Below are 17,040 nucleotides of genomic sequence, written 5' to 3' on the forward strand. Positions count from 1 at the left end.
CACTGGAACAACTAAACCAAATCCTTTGCCGTTGCTTTGATTACCTATCACCATGCCCTGAAATGAGAGACATCTTATCCAAGATCCTTCCCATCCCTCCTAAAGCAGAGTTCCGTGACCCACCCACCTTCCACAACATCCTAGTCTATCCTTACGCCACAATCCTATAAAAGGCTCAGGAGCAAAACCTGCCCAATCCACCAACCCGGCACTTCCTATTCCAGTTCTATCACAGGTTTATTTTATCCCATTAGGGACCAGCCCACCTGTGAAAGCAACCATGTCATTTACCAGCTCTGTTGCAATCACGGGACAGCTTTTACTTTTGGTACAACTACCAACCAGCTGTCCACCAGGATGAACGGCCACTGCCAAACTGTGGCCAAGAGCAAAGTAGACCACCCTGTGGCACAACATGCAGCTGAACATAACATCCTTGAGTCAATGGCGGCCTCACTACCAGAGACATCTGAATCATCCCTCCACCATCAGCTTATCTGAACTGCACAGATGGGAGTTACCCTTACAATACATTCTCTGCTCCCATCATTATCTTTACCTCAACAAACAGCAACATACTGCTCCCACACCAACACCCAATAGTTTGCACCCCCTTGTCCTATCACCTCCTCCCCATTCCCGTCTCCTACATCTGCCTTTTCACTCCATTTTCCCAACCTCCCTGCCCCACAACCTCCTGACACTGCACCTGTTGGCATTCTAGTCTTTGCACACTTTGCTGGACAGTGCTCCTCTTTTCCCCCATCCATATGCTGCTATCCCTTCCCCTTCTCCTCCAGATGGCTGTTACCATCCCACATGATAGTTGCGTTCTGGCCCAAGCTGCCGGAGTTGGCAGTCGTGTGCATGAGGAATGCTTGCTTGGGTGAATGAATGGTATGTGTTTCTCTTTCTCAGACGAAGGCTGTGGTCAAAAGCTTATTTGTAAGCATCTTTTGCCTGTCTACAATTTAGTATGATAATTTCACAGTAAGTAGCAATCTATCTTTTCCTACACTTTTTATTTTATTTTATTTATTTCTGTTCATAAATGGCTTACATATTTTTTTTAACTTTTAATAAAAAGAAAGGCATTCGTAAAATAATGTACTGATGACAAGTACTGCCAGACAAAAAATATTTCCTGCTGCAATTAACACCTAAAGAAGAAAGTGAGCAAATAAGATATTGATAGACCACAGAATATGAAAGAATAAACAAGCAACAAGTGAAGTCTTTCTTCAGACTATCAAGATAGGAGCAGTCAAATTAAATGGTGCTAGGGATTTAGGCATGGCACTTTTAAAAGAAAATTTACTGTCTTATTTCACTTAGGTACCTATTTGTATGTGTTTTCATTTGCTGAATTTTTTTTACCCACTCTTTGTTCTTGTTAATTTATTCCCCTATCTTCACACAGGTACAGCTCATTGCCAATTATAAACGATAGTAAATATATTGTAAGTATTATACAATTGATTAATTTTTATTTTTATTAATTTTCTATATAATTTTCATTGTTTTTATTTTATTTCTAATACAATTTTTATTATTTTCATTGATTTTAATTAAATCTTTATTAGATTTTTTTATATAAGTTATAAATTACCAATAATGTTTTCTCTCACATCGACCTAATAACACAAAGAAGTAGCCACAGAATTTTATACTCAATTTAAGAACAACTTTATAGAACTCAAACAATACTAAAGGAAGCATTTTCGAACTCCTTCAATGGAACTACAACCAACATGTCACATAAATTTAATGTGACTGACCAGCAATTTGTTTTCACAATGAAGAAATTAGACATATGGGTGCAGACTTTCAACTTTCACTGCAATAGAAAAAGTGATGTCAGTAAAATTAAAATAAATTGGTAACGTGAAAGTAGCAGCCCACTAACATAACACACCACTTGTTTGAAACAAAACTTGCTATATTCATACACAATCAACAGTAGATGCAGCTCAGCTTGTCTTCCTAGATTTCAGAAGTGTATCACATAGCTGACTACTATACAAGATATAATTATATGTAGTATTTACAAACATAAATGATTGGCTTTATGGATATTTGGCTAAAAGAAGCCTGTATGATATACTAGACAGTGAATATTCAATAGAAATGAAAGTAACATCACGTGTGCTGCAAGAATGCTTAATAGGACACCTTCTGTTATCAATATAGATAAAGAATTCATCAGGCGGGATAAGCAGCATTATCAGACTGTTCACTGAGGCATGTAGACAGTCATTTTTACATCCTTCAGAACATGAATGCAATAGAACAGAAAATCGCTAATGTTAGTATGAAGTACCCTCTGCCCCATACACACCGTACACTGGTTTGCAGCACATAGAAATACAAGATGATATCAATATTTCCCTAGTGACCAGGGGTTTCATTTGACACAATAGATGAGACAATCTGAAGGAACAATAATAAGAAGAAATCACAAATTGTAATCTTAATAAAACTAAGCAGGACCACACTGACAATGTGATTTCTGCAGGGTTGGGAATGCAGCACAACATCAGCCATATGATCTGAGGAGGCCATTGGCAACCAAAACCAATAATTTCATTTTGAAATTGATGTGACTGTGCTGAATAATAAAATAGTATCAATAGTTAAGCAGGCCATTCTAAGTCACAAGATGTACAACTAAGACAAATCTACACCAAATGTTCTGTTAAGTAATTATATAAAGGACAAATAGCTCTTTCCTCTTATAATGCCTTACCGCTTTCCAGTTTGCCCTCTTTAGTGGCCCGCTAACTTCCCACTTCTTCTTTGGTTTGAGGCCATGTGGGAGGACATCAGGCCTGGGTGCGGCAGGAATTGCGAAGCCACCGGGTGGTGGTGGTGGGGGTGGCCCCATGCCTGGCATAGGTGGTGGTGGAGGTCCTCCCATACCTGGCATCGGAGGTGGAGGGGGTCCTCCCATGCCAGGCAGAGGAGGTGGAGGAGGGGGACCCGAACCAGGCATTGGTGGAGGTGGTGGCCCTAACCCTCCAGGCATTGGGGGTGGCGGTGGTGCTCCCATTCCTGGCATAGGTGGAGGTGGTGGTCCCATGCCCATCATTGGTGGTGGAGGAGGGGGACCACCAGCCTGGAAATAGAGGAAAATCATTCAGACCAAACATTACAACATTATGTAATACTCATGCAAAACAGTAACTGTACTTTACTGCTACATTTATAAATTTCATAATAAAATGTGATTCATTACTGCAAATCCTTTGTGATTACTGATTACATGTGTGCAGAACACTAAACCTATTTTTGACATGTTTCAAAGGAGGTACTGACATAAGCCACCAGTACTTTGTAGCATGTGATAAGCTGACAATTTGGGTAAGATGGAATTCATGTTCTGATAACTGAAGTGGTTAAGACGACTGCTTGCATAAAGTAGGAAATCCAAGTTCGAGTTCCAGACCAGCACAAATTTTCAACTTTTGCCATTGAATTATTTCAATACCAAATTGTGACTTATGTCGGCACCTCTCTTAAAATATTGGTATTTAGGGCCACTCTATCAAAAACAGTGATGTCTGCTCTGATGGACAAGTCTGACAAGACACACCCATGTAGTATTTTTGAAATACATTACATATGTATAACACATTAAAGTTCATGGGTACATTTCTATTTTACTGCAGGTAAAAACTTTTACTCGTCTGCTGCAAAATAATTCCTTTTGTGAATACACACTTAGCTTCATTCAGTAAGTCTTTAGAACACATACAGTGGGACTTCTGCTGGGCTGTCTTTCAAACAGTCAGTCACTGCCTTCTGAACATCAGTAATGGACCCATATGTCTGGATTCCTTTAGTTTTGCCATGGCATAAAGAGTCCATTGATGGCAAATCTGTCAAGACCATGGGACAGTGGAGTACTGTACATACCAAACTGCTACTTCCTTTACTAAAGATCAGTTTGTATAATCTGTACTATCATCCAAATAATGCAAAGACGTGTTACAGAACTCAATTCTTGAGAAATGATGTTCAGTAGCATTTAAGTGAATGAGTGCTAAAGCAACATTAAGTTCAGTTCATTCCATGTTCAAAGAAACCAAACTAGCTATGATACCTTTCCTCCACCTCCTGACTGAAGTTTTGCTTCTAGTTCTGATATTTTTTCTTCGGTGTATTTGAGCTTTGCTTCTGCTTCCTGCTTTTGAGCCAATGCCTCTTCCAGTCTAGTCTTCAGCTCTTCAACTCTACTTTCAACTTCTTGCTGAGATTTCTCTGGTATTGACAGAAATGAAATAGGAAAAAATTAATCACTGAAGTATTATGTATTGCATGCACATGAAAATGTGAATATGAATATTCACTGGTAATGGGATCTGAGACTTTATATCTAAGATTACAACCTGGTCAACTAAGACACAAATAAAGAAATGAGGTTTCTTACCAACCAGATGGTCAATTAGTGGGGACACATCAATTTGAAACCTCTTTGTTGCATGGAAGTCTGGATCACATCCACCTTTGTGAAGTACTATCTGGGACACACATTCTTCAATAAGTTTATAATAAGCTGGCCTGAAATTGTGAAACTGAGTTTTAGTGACTTGAAGGTTGGATAAAAGAATGGTAACACTGGATAAACACTAAATCTATGTGGAAATAATTGAACATTTGCCTAATTACAGGCAGTGAATTACTACACAAGATGAATTTAATACTCTCAATGTGAACATGATGTAACTGAAATTATGGAATTTTTGTATTTTCATATCTACAGTGTCCACCCCAGTTTTTTTTTCCAAATTTGTCAGTCATTCAAAGCAATTTCAAGTTGGAATGGTTGAGACCAGTACAACCATTGATTATTTTTTCAGTTTATGTATAATTAAATTTCATACGCATGACACCTGTAGTAATATGAACTCACACTGCAATGGGATTATCTTGACATACTTTAAGACCACTACAGTATGCAGCACATAATCCATGTTTGCATAATACATGAGGTACTGTTAGTTCAATATCCTACACTTTTATTGTCTAGAATATGAAACACTGAATTGATGAAAATCACATTTAACAGTTACAATATACGGAAAATTGTATCATTACATGGTACATTGATTTGGTTTGAACAGGGAGATAAAAACAACAGTGGCCCCAGCCCACAATTGTCTGCACTGGAACAAATTTATTGTGAGATTTACCTACCAATGATTCTACGATGGCTTGCTGAAAAATAAAGTTACCAAATTTATGTGAAAACTCTTAAAGCTTTTTAATAAAACAGTTGTTATTATCATTCTGCATCTTTATTCTTCATGTCTACATATTTATTTTTCAACATCATAACCCTGACAAGGAACAAATTTCTTCCAAAGAGAGACCAGTTTGTTGATAACGTCATTATAGAACATTTGTCTTTGTTGATGGAGCCACTACCTCACCTCTCTTTGCACTGCTTCATCACTATCACAGTGAAGGCCTTGAAAGTCTTCTTTAAATCTTTGGAAAAAAATGAAAATCACATGGGGCCAAGTCAGACCTGTTTGAAGGATGATCAATGACAGTGAATCCAAGACATCCGACAGCTGCAGATGTTGCAGCACTCTTGCATTATCTGGCACAGTCATACTGAAGGTGAGGGCGATTCATGTGTGGACAAACTCTTAGAATTAAAATTTGATTACAGCGTGCTGTTTCCCACACTCTACACAGTTACATTATACACTTCCATGTTAAATGCTACAATTCTGCTAATAGCAGACATGAAGAATAAAGATGTAGAATGTTAATAATGTTTGTTTTACGTAAAAATTCTTAAGAGCTTTCACATAAAAATTCACAGGCATTACTTTTCAGCATCCCCTCATAGTAAAGCCAACCAATACCTTTAAAGAGGAGTATGAAGCGCTTTACTAGTTCGTTATAATACAATTTCTTCAAGATTTGATGACATGAATACTCCGTGTCTTTTGATTTGCAGTGGAAGGTGTTGTGCAGTTTCATTACCCTCTCCACACAAACCACATCTAGCACCTTCTTTCTCTATACCCATTGTGTGTCAGTGTTTCTTGAAGTTCACTGGCCTGTCACGATCCCTACCATGAGTCAAGTCTGTTTCCTGTTGAAGTCCAGGATTACAGCAATAGCATTGGCATCACTAGCTTGCCATGATTTTGTTTTTGGATCATAGGCCAATATTCTACATGCTGCCTTCTGATCTGATTTTGTAATTTAAATTTAACCATTGCCTTAGTGATGGTTACGACACGTTCTGGTCCAATAATGGGGTCATCGCACCTGTCCTGGCTGCTTGGCAAACAGTCAAAGACATATGATGTTATTAACATTGAGATGTGTGAAAAATTTTCTTTTGCTTAAAATGGAGCACAAATTACCAAGATTTTAATGAGAGCACTGGGCTACTTCCAACAAATTTTATGCATAATTTCAAACCTTTCCTAAACTTTTTCTCACTTATGTGCTTAAAGTCAATAAATAACACAAACTTATTTGTAAAGTAATCAAATGTTTGCAGCTGTTTTACACATGGGAGTTTGATTCTTTAAAGAATCTGAGGTTTACTGGTAAAAACTAACTGCTCATTTAACACTCATCTGTCTCTGTCATCCATTTCATAGAAACTTTGAACAAATGGTCATCTAATATTAGACAAACTGTCATTAATGAACTCTCCAGAATTACATTAATAACTTAATACTTAACATGAAGTGATTATTAGTTGTTTTAGTTTTAGCTTCAGTATATATTTAATAAGTGTACATTACACTGTCATAACACGTTTTATTAAAGATCCTCTGTAGTACTTTCACTATCAGTGCAACAGCTGTTTTGTCTACATTATAATGTTTTCTCAACAAAAAACTCACCTAATTAACGTGTCGTCTCGTATAAACAGTAAGTGCTGTAGAATTGACAGGAGGAAAGGCTCTGCTGGTGTGTCCATAACAAGGTTCTTGACAACTTCAAAGCAGTCATTTATATCATCCATTTCCATTCTGACATTGTCAAATCTCTGAACAAAGTCTGCATAGTCATCTTCCTTATGTTCATTGAATACTTTAACCTGAATTCCCAATTCTCCATCTTCTGAAGGTAGACTCTACAGTAATGGGAACAGAAAAAGGTCTTCATTGTTATAGCAATACAAAATTCACTGTAAATACTTTTGGAAATTAATACAAAATGACTGTCACTGAAAAACTCAGTGGTATAGTATTTCTGCCCAAAGTTACTTACTTCCAAAATATCAAGAAAACCAGATCTCATTATTTCATTTCGAAGGTGTAACCTGAACTCAAGGTCCTCCGCTTGTGAAAGAATGGCATTGATCAACTGAAGACACGCAACCTGCAAGCAAAAAATAAATGCAATGACAAAAATATATAAATGAGAAAATAATCAGTCAAATGCAAATCAAAACAAGAGACACATTAGTAAATTAGTTTCAAATTTATTAGTGGCAAATACACCAAATTTAACAACTTTTAGTACTCTGAATAAAACATAAGCTCCATAAAGCTAGCCTTTAATGTGCACATAAAGATCATCAACCAAAGTGTGATGAGAAAAGTAAAAGTGCTTCTGAATTCTACATAAACCATACCACAACTAAGACACAGTCTCTCTTATTCTAGCACCTTTACTACCTTGCTCGTTCTAACCCTTCTGGGATATCTATGTCTCTGGATATTTAATTTACCTTTCATATTCTTTCTTAAATTAACAATACATTAATCTGAATTTGATATTTTCCTAGAACCCAGTTTTCCTGTTACATATTTTTATCAAAAGTAACTTATCATATTTTGGTGCCTCATCTCTTAAGAAATATACTGGTGAACAGTTGATGAAAAGCCTAGTGCAATAATTAAGTATATACAACACTTGAATTCTGGTTTTTACGAAGTACATGTAATGTTTAGATTTTGCTCTTATATTGGAATTTTCTTATCAGTTGACTGTGTACAAGCTACTCTGCTTGTTTTAGAGCAAGAAACTTTGGTTCACAAGAAACAAAATTAATTAAAATAAAAGCTAACGATATAGCAGTTAAAGTAATCCATTTGACTTTTTCTGTCTCTAACAAGTAGTCGACAAATTAAGTGACTGGCCTAAGGTCTCCCGTGTAACTTCCGCATTACTCTTTCTCACATTATGTAACACTTCTTTAGTTATAATTATTTATCTCCCACTAAACTGGACATTCTCTGCTTTACTCTGACCACACATTCAGATGACATGGCTGACCACCTCTAAAAGCACACAAGTTCTATAAATATTTCAAGTAAACACTGTTTGGAATTCTATGTTAGTGGCCACCAGGAAACTTCCTCATGAATGAGAACAAAGTAAATAGATACTTATAATACACAGTATTGTATTAGAAATATGTTTTCTGGTACATCTGTGATGTGACTGGGTGACTATATCAGTCTTCTTACATTGTATATCAATTTCACCAAACCGCACTTTCCTTCTGACGAAACAGTTCAGGTAAGTCGTCAGATTGCCTAATGGCCTGTTCTCAAAACTATATTTAATTCTGAGTATGAAATAAAGGAGGATTACAGATTATAAGATGATTTTATATGGCCATATTTCAACAAACATTGGACATAAATATATGACCTTACAACTACTTTCAAGATAGGAAGCATGATGTTTCAACACTGTCATACCCATGCAGCCATCAGTTACAATCACAGATAAATTAGTGCTGTGGTTCAACAGGCATTTAGTCAACATTGTGGACTTAACGCACCTCCTGTGATGACACAAAGGTGATAAGAACGAATTCACAAAAGAAGATGCACAACAAGACTGGGAGACTAAATTTAGCTTCACAAAAGAACGCATGAAATTTTAATGTAGAGTAGTAGAAAGTAATGCAGAGTTTTTGGGCAACAGTTAGAGTTAAGTTTTGTTTTTAAAAATTCCACCTACTGGGAAACAGAATGTTTTTCTTTTGTGCTTTGCAGAATTTTAAGTTTTACAAACAAGTTTAATTTCCAAACATGGACACAAACTGTAACAAGTACTTCTATCTCACCACAGTTAATAAAATCAGCAGTAAAAAATGTTTTATGGAACCAATTGTAGGGGATGGTGTAGAAATTGCTATTGGTACACAAATTCTGGCCTGAAGATCTTAAAAAGTCAGGCATCAATATTTCGATGGGTGACCAACTGGCCACAGACAACGCATTCTGTATACGCCAACTCTCACTGTTATCAGATCTTGAAGGGGACAGCATGTTAGTTGAAGAATTTGGCAATGTTAGTGGTATAGGGTGGCCAGATGCCCATCAGTCACCTCCTTCCCAGTGTGCAACTTAAAATATATTGTAGTACAGAAATAACATGAAAGTCCTTAGATGACAACTCATAATTCTTTACTCTGATTCCACAATATAGGAACACATATGAAACTCATTAGTTCAACACTAAAAAGATGTTAAATTTTAGTGACATTAATTATCTCATGGAAAATATCAACAGTTGGAACATAATTAATTAGGTAACAGCATTTTTCTGTTACATTATAGAACAACAACACCCACCTTGAGCTGCTCGTTGTTGGGGGCAGCCATACTCTGGATGATGGGTTGGAAGCGACCATTTCCTTCAAGTTCTCCTCTCATTGTAATGGCCTCAATGACCTTGTCGTGCCCATTTGGAGGTACCAGGCACACTGCCGCAAGTAACTTCACAGCTTCCAGCATTACATTTGGTTTTCGAGGATCTAATGATCGAGCTATGATTGCCAAGGCTTCTTTGTGGGTGAACACTTGCTTCAGGCCTACAGTATTGTTCATTATTGCCTTTAAGCACCTGATGCACTCGTACTGTATTCGGTCATAGCGACTGTCACTGAAACAAAGAACAACTATGTAGGATATTATTGAAAAGATGGACAGTATGAGTGAAGTCAAGTCTACCATCTTACATACATGGCCTTCATTCTAAAAAGGAATGAAAAGGAAGCAAAAATTAGGCCGTGTCCAATTATTTGAATCAAGCAGACTGTGGAGAAGAAGGATCAATTTGCAAAGTGATTATGCACTAAGTTTTCTTCTCACAAATCCCATAACAAGCTAAGAACAAGGTAATATCTCTTACTGAGATGCAACTTAAAATGAATGCCACAACAACTGAAGCAAATAATTAAGTCAACCAACTGTAAAGGAACAAATTTAATACAGCCCCTGCTTCACAAAAAAACTGAAAAATGTAGGAAATCAATGAAAGTGAACAAGTTTTGAGCTTTGAAATATTCTGTCTTTGGAAAGAATGGAAACAATTACAAGCAATTATAACAGACAAGATTTAAATGCCAGAGAAATTGATATGTAGTGTGCAACAATCTAATCTTTCATTGATCATTAGAGGGAAATGCAATGACACTTTGCAAAAGATAAAACAATGAAAATAAAACACCACCTGGGCCACTTGTTCTTTTTTTCTCTTTTTATTCGGATAACGTAAGCAATGGGTCAAAATATGTTATCTTTAGATCCACAAGTGTAGTACTTCAAGAATTCAGCCAAAGATATGGCAGGAAAATTGTATTTTTCTGCTTAGATAGGCTACAAGAAAGGCAACTCACCTCAAAAGCATATAAACAATAGAGCTCTGTAGTACCAATATATCACTATTCCATCTTCTTCTTATAACAATGGACATCCTCAACACAGCAGGACAGCCTCAACACAGCAGACATACAATTGCAGTTATTGGAAGAGAAATCAACTTTGACTTCTAGTGCATGCCCTAATTTTCCACATGCAGCTCCTTGTGACACATTCTTGTCTCAAAGGAGCACAAAGGGAAGTTTGACTTGGAGTTTAATGTTGTATCATCAAGGTCGTTAGAGTGAGATCATAGCCATGGGTCTTCTTTCAGTAATTACCAACATCCACATGAAGTGAGTAAGGGAAACTATTGGAAAACTGACAAAGGGACCACACAGCAACTGGATTATTGTAATCTTTTATATTTATGATATGTGAAATTCAGAACATCAATCTACCAAAGCAGTTAAATGTCATTCTAAAAAATTCTGGAGAAAACGGACTTTGATGGACTCATGAGTACCTTTTAATTCACTAGAGGTACGACAATTTTTTTGTGTGCCAATGTCTCTATTGGTAGCACCATGGTGCGGTAATCACTGGGCCCTTGTTCAATTATTATTATCATTATCATCATATAAATTTCATCATCTACCTGTTAATTAATTAATATCTAATTATCAATTAAAACAATCAATTTTTGACAATATAATTTAACTGGATGGATAAAAAATCTACTCACTAAACGGTGGCAGAACACAAACATAAAAGAAGGTTATAATTAAGCAATCTTTTGGGGTCAGTAGCCACTTCAAGCAGAAGGGTTTATGGGGAAGGAAGAGTGGTGAAGGAAAATGATTGGTGAGGTCTAGGAAAAGGGGTAGATTCCGGAAAAGTCACCTAGAACCACTGGTCAGCAGAGACTACCACACAGGATGGCAAGTCTCCCCTGACCTGTGGTTCTGGGTGACTTTTCCGAAATCTACCCCTTTCCCTAGACCTCTCCAGTCACTTTCCTACACCACTCTTTCTTCTCCTTCAACACTTCTGCTTGAAATGGTTCAAATGGCTCTGAGCACTATGGGACTTAACTTCTAAGGTGATCAGTCCCCTAGAACTTAGAACTACTTAAACCTAACTAACCTAAGGATATCACACATATCCATGCCCGAGGCAGGATTCGAACCTGCGAGCGTAGCGGTCGCGCGGTTCCAGACTGTAGCGCCTAGAACCGTTCGGCCACCTCGGCCGGCCTTCTGCTTGAAGAAAGAGCCACTGGCTCCGAAAGCTTGCCCAATTATAGCCTCCTTTTATGTGTGTGTTCTACTGGTGAGTAGATTTTTTATCTGTCCAATTACGTTATATCTAATTAGCACTTTTCTGAAAACATAATTAACTCTCCATGTGTTACTTTTTTTTGTGTAATGTGGAGTAGTATAATGGAACAACTATCATTTCTTCTTCAAGAATTTCTGCCGACAGTGCTGGCTCAACAAGATTACTTTCTGTGAAGATGTGCTCATAATACACAAGCATAATCTTGAAACTTCACTCTATAATGAATTTTCAAGATCACCTTGTGTCTTTGAAGGACTAGGCAAGTTATCGTAGTTCCTGTAGGACATTACAATATTATTTTCTGATGTCATACTAAAAGATTTTCACATGCAACAACCACAAAACACTATCTGCTGCTTTGGCAACGAATGCTGCAATGCTACTACAGCCACATCCATCCCTTCCAAAAGACACCATATCCCTTTCAACCACTGTAGAATTCCTCAAAATCTTTTGTTCCCAAGTAGCAGTGTCCCGCTGTACAGGTAATTCTAATAGTGTAAGCGTTGGGCTAGTAGCATAGGACCTATGTTTTGTCAACTGTCGTCAACGTCTTCAGCTAATAGTAATGTGTATACTACAAAATATGTAAAAATGAAGGTGAAAAGTACCATTAACTCTATGTAAAGAGGTGCTCTGCTTAGTATCACATTTCCCACCTCAGCTTGCATGCAATGTTCATAAACAATGAGAATTATATATGATTTAATTATTATGTATTTGATGAATTTTATATTTGAATGATATACGTAATCGAGTTGAATGGGAGAGAGAAGGGGAAAAAATAAAAAGAAAAAGAAAAAAGACCAAAGTGATACTAGAACTACCCTGAAGAATTCCATTAGGGCCTACAGCCTGTAGAAAATCATCCTATCTTTAGTGAATTAAAAGTCGCTGTGAGAACTTCAAAGTCAGTTTTCACGAGAAGTTTTGAGTTGCAGCAAAATGCTTTGGATGATTGACATTTTATTTCTGAACTTCACATACCTTAATATTAAAAATTACAAAAATCTGATTGCCATATGGTCCCCTTGAACGTCAGAATGATCAGGCATGGATATAGACAGTGTTCCTACAGAGAAAGGTGACAAGAAAGGGCAGAAGATGTCGATGTGAAGCTCATGACATGGTCCACAACAGATTCTTAATTCTACAGCGGAGCACATGCTTATATGAAACTTCATGACAAATGAAAGACAAGTGGCACACTTGGACTTTAATCTTTAGCTTTGTCTTTTGCAGATAAATGTTTGTCATATGAGTGTGTCACAAAATCCAACTCAAGAGATTCATCACTACTTCTCTACCTAATCATCAATGCCACAGACAAAACTCCTTTGTATACTCAGGTGGTGTAGCAACCATGGCAGAAAGGTTGCCGCAGTAAATAACGTGGCAACTGCAGAGGTTTGTTTTAGAATGCAGTTTTTTCTCTGTTGCATATAGGAGATCTGTAGGTACATTAGAGGTTACACTGGCCTTGCTGAGTGACTCAGCAGGTATAATGTTGCTTGCAAAAGGCAAAACCCTTGATTCCGCACACAGTCTTGCACAGGATTAAAGTGTGAGGAAAGTTCAATACAAAAGACATGTGCAACTTACAATGTGAAATTGTCAGTGGCTTCATATACGGAGTAGGGCAAACATATTTACAAAATCTTTCCCAAGAAGGGGAGCATTTTGAGTAGCAATTACATACATTGTTTAAGTTAATGCACTGATTTATGAACATCAGAAAAACATCTGTAATCACTCTAACAGCTAGTCTCACCTACTTTTACAAAAGGAGATTGAAAAGTTCCCCCAGCTGGAACTGAAAAATGATTTTGGTATCACACAGAAACTTGTTATATAACTGTACCAGTATCATATGCTTCAAACTCGAGCAATTATCTTTAATTTCAGATTGAGCATGAAGCAGATGGGGTACAACCAAATTACATGTCTGGAATTATGGGGAATCAAGAAGTTTTTATTTCTCCCGGAAGAGAACACTCACACTATGATATCATAAACACTAACAGAGAAATGTCTTTCCTAATGCATTGTCAAAATCTTTGTGTTTCATTTCTCAACCAGGAATTTCATCACTGAATTATGAGAAGGATGGATTACTACCTGCTATATAGCGCAGACAGGCACAATGAAAAGACAAACAAGTAAGCTTTCACCAGGCCTTCATCGAAATCAAACAAAACACACACACACACACACACACACACACACACACACACACACACACACACAAACTAAAAGCACACAACCTCAGTGTAAGCAGCCAGAGATTGTGGTCATGTGTGTTTGAGCTGTGTTTTTGTGAGAGTTTGTGTGTGTTGTGTGTATGTTGTGTGATTCTGATGAAGGCCTTTTTGGCTGTCTTTCAATTGTGCCTATCTATGACTCAGCATCTTCACTATATGGAGAGTAGTAATCTATCCTTTTCATAATAGTGTAATTATTCCATCCTGAATTTTCCATTGTTTAATTCCATCACTGAAGATTACATATAAATGACATCTTACAAAAACTAGGTGTAGGGGAACAGAAAAGGTACATATTGTCTTCCTACACTTACAAAAGGTATTTGATGAATACACATCATCATCTACTAATCAATAGAAAGTTTTCACAAGAATGTGATCAAATCAGTAAATATTCGATGAATAAAATCCAGTCTGTTATACTGGTCGGCGAATGTTCAATGGAAACTGAAGAAATGTCAGGTGCACCCCAAAGGAGGGTAAGTTGGCCTCTGATGTTGACAATATACACAAATGATTTATTGGGCAGGGTCAGTGTCACTACAGGCTTACTATATATATAACAGCATAATTTGTGAGTAGACTACAGTCGATCAACAATCTTAAGAAAATTAGACTCAATTTACACTTGATGCAATGAATGCCAGCATTCTTCAAATGTTGATATAGAAAGATAATGCTGATAACGGAGAGAGAAGGAATCCAATTTGAGCTTTTAACAGAGGAATCATAGAATTACTAAGATTATTTCTCTACAGTTCCACTCTCAAACAGCATGTGAGATAAAGTAATACTGGAATCTTTCCATGTCAGCTCTGATTTCTCTTATTTCATCATAATGGTCCTTTCTCTCTGCGCAGTGCTTTGGCATTCAAAACAGAAATTTGATGATCAAAATTTCGTGAAAACATCTCATCACAATATCCTACCCCCCACAGTGAGGTGGTGCACCACAACTTGCTCAACATATCTGTGACACTCTCTCCTCATTTCATGACGACAAAACAAACTGCCCTTCTATAAACTTTTTCAATGTTTTCTGAAATCCTCTCTGAAAAGCATCCCATACCATGCAGCAATACTCTACAAGACAAACAGACATAGTGTAGGCAGTCTCTTTGTAATATGAGTGGTGAATATCTAGAGCATGTCATATCATGAAAGTATTTAAAGATGAAATTAAAAAGTTATATGAAATGGGACTAACAAGCAAAACCAGTACTAGGGAAGGCAAATGGAAGACCTAAATTTGTTGGAAGGGTTCAGGGAAAGGGCAATGCGCCTACAGAGGAAACTGCATAGAAGACACTAGTTTTACAAAGTCTAGAGTGCTGCTTCAGCGGATGGAATTCTTATTAAATAGGCACAATGAAGGACAATGAATGAATCCGAAAACACATTGGTACAGCCTGTAGGACAGTGTAAAAGAGCTGCTCATAGAACTTAAATGTGAATCTTTGGAAGAAAGATGACTTAGTTCTCATACATGTCTGTTGGGTAAATTTACAGAAACTGTATTTGAGGAAGGCTGTGTGACTATTCTACTGTCACCATTGTACAGCTCTTGTGGAGATCATGAGAATAAGATGAGAGAGATTACAATATGTATAGAAGAATACAGAAAGTCATTCTCTCTTACTCCACACGAAACTAGAACAGTGCAAAAAGTCATTAACATTGGAGCAAAGTACCCTCCGTAATGCACTGTCAGTGGCTTGTGGAGTATACACACACATGTAGATGTGGAACTCTTGCAGTGGGGATAGATATCCTACTATTCTTTAAAATTCATAGCTTGGAGAGTTGTCCTGCACATTTTTCAATGATAGTAACATTTACTTTCAGATGCACTTACGTGTAAATTTAAGCTGCATAAGTTTATCAGCAATGGTTCAAATAGCAAGATTTTTGCACCGAAGTGCTAACTTAAGTTTATAATCCTCCCAGCACCAAGATTACAAATATTAAACATAACATTAAAGACAGAAAGTAGCTCTAAACCAGGCAAGCAATTATAAAAATTTAAAAGCAGCACACACAATTCTTGATCTACTCACCGGAAGCCGAATCGGGGGATTGCACATAAACAGAGGAAGAAATACAACATTAAACCTTGAACCATTTCAACATTTTTAAAAGATATGCAATTAACATTAAAGGCTGCAACTTACTTTCGATAACAGTCATTCAAGTTTTGCAGCAAGAGTGTGAGGCCTTCATTTCCAAACTCTTGTACCCAACTAAGAGGATTATTGGTGAGAGCAATACGTAAAGATTCTATACAGTTGTACTTCTTGTTGACACTGAGATCTGGAGAATACAGGTACGCAATATAATCTGCTGGCTTGTCAAACCTGCTGCGGGTTTCCTGGTAAAAAAGAAACAAAACAAGAAAAAAAAATCAACATCTGCTACTGTAAAACATTTGGAGTTTCCAAACAATTTATAATAACTTGTAAAAATTAAAATCCTTGAAACTAGTGCTCTCAAAGTTTCATTCACTGGATTCAGTTCTGGTACAGGAACATTTCCTGTATTCTTTTATAATGAAAGTAATACTAATAATAATAATAATAATAATAATAATAATAATAATAATAATACCAGACTTAACGTCTGAGAAAGTAAAGAAATAATAATAATAACACAAATTCTTATAGTGTACAAGCTACAGAGTACCTTTCATCATGAAAATTGACACCTCAAGTAATTACTAGAAAGCACTGAATGAAACAAAACAAATTATTACGGAACCTTCCGTGTTATCATTTACATATTCTAAAGATTTTATGAAGATTAGGTTAATTCAGGAACTAAATTAGTTCATGCCTCTTCTCCCAACTTCATCTGCACCATTT

At 36.8% G+C, this 17,040-nt stretch overlaps 1 protein-coding gene across 5 annotated transcripts in view; it reads right to left on the reverse strand.

Annotated features, from left to right (window-relative positions):
• Positions 1-17,040, reverse strand: part of LOC126202891 (protein diaphanous) — a 372,908-nt gene that overhangs the window by 58,502 nt on the left and 297,366 nt on the right. For all 5 annotated transcript variants that reach the window (XM_049936958.1, XM_049936957.1, XM_049936961.1 and 2 more), the window contains exons 4-10: positions 16,354-16,550; positions 9,573-9,882; positions 7,249-7,359; positions 6,879-7,111; positions 4,430-4,560; positions 4,103-4,260; positions 2,747-3,115 (exon numbers count right to left, since the gene is read on the reverse strand). In XM_049936958.1, coding sequence (XP_049792915.1) covers positions 2,747-3,115; positions 4,103-4,260; positions 4,430-4,560; positions 6,879-7,111; positions 7,249-7,359; positions 9,573-9,882; positions 16,354-16,550 — 1,509 coding nt within the window. The remainder of the gene's footprint in view (positions 1-2,746; positions 3,116-4,102; positions 4,261-4,429; positions 4,561-6,878; positions 7,112-7,248; positions 7,360-9,572; positions 9,883-16,353; positions 16,551-17,040) is intronic.

Source organism: Schistocerca nitens, chromosome 9 (assembly GCF_023898315.1).
Source record: "Schistocerca nitens isolate TAMUIC-IGC-003100 chromosome 9, iqSchNite1.1, whole genome shotgun sequence".
Classification (NCBI taxonomy): domain Eukaryota; kingdom Metazoa; phylum Arthropoda; class Insecta; order Orthoptera; family Acrididae; genus Schistocerca; species Schistocerca nitens.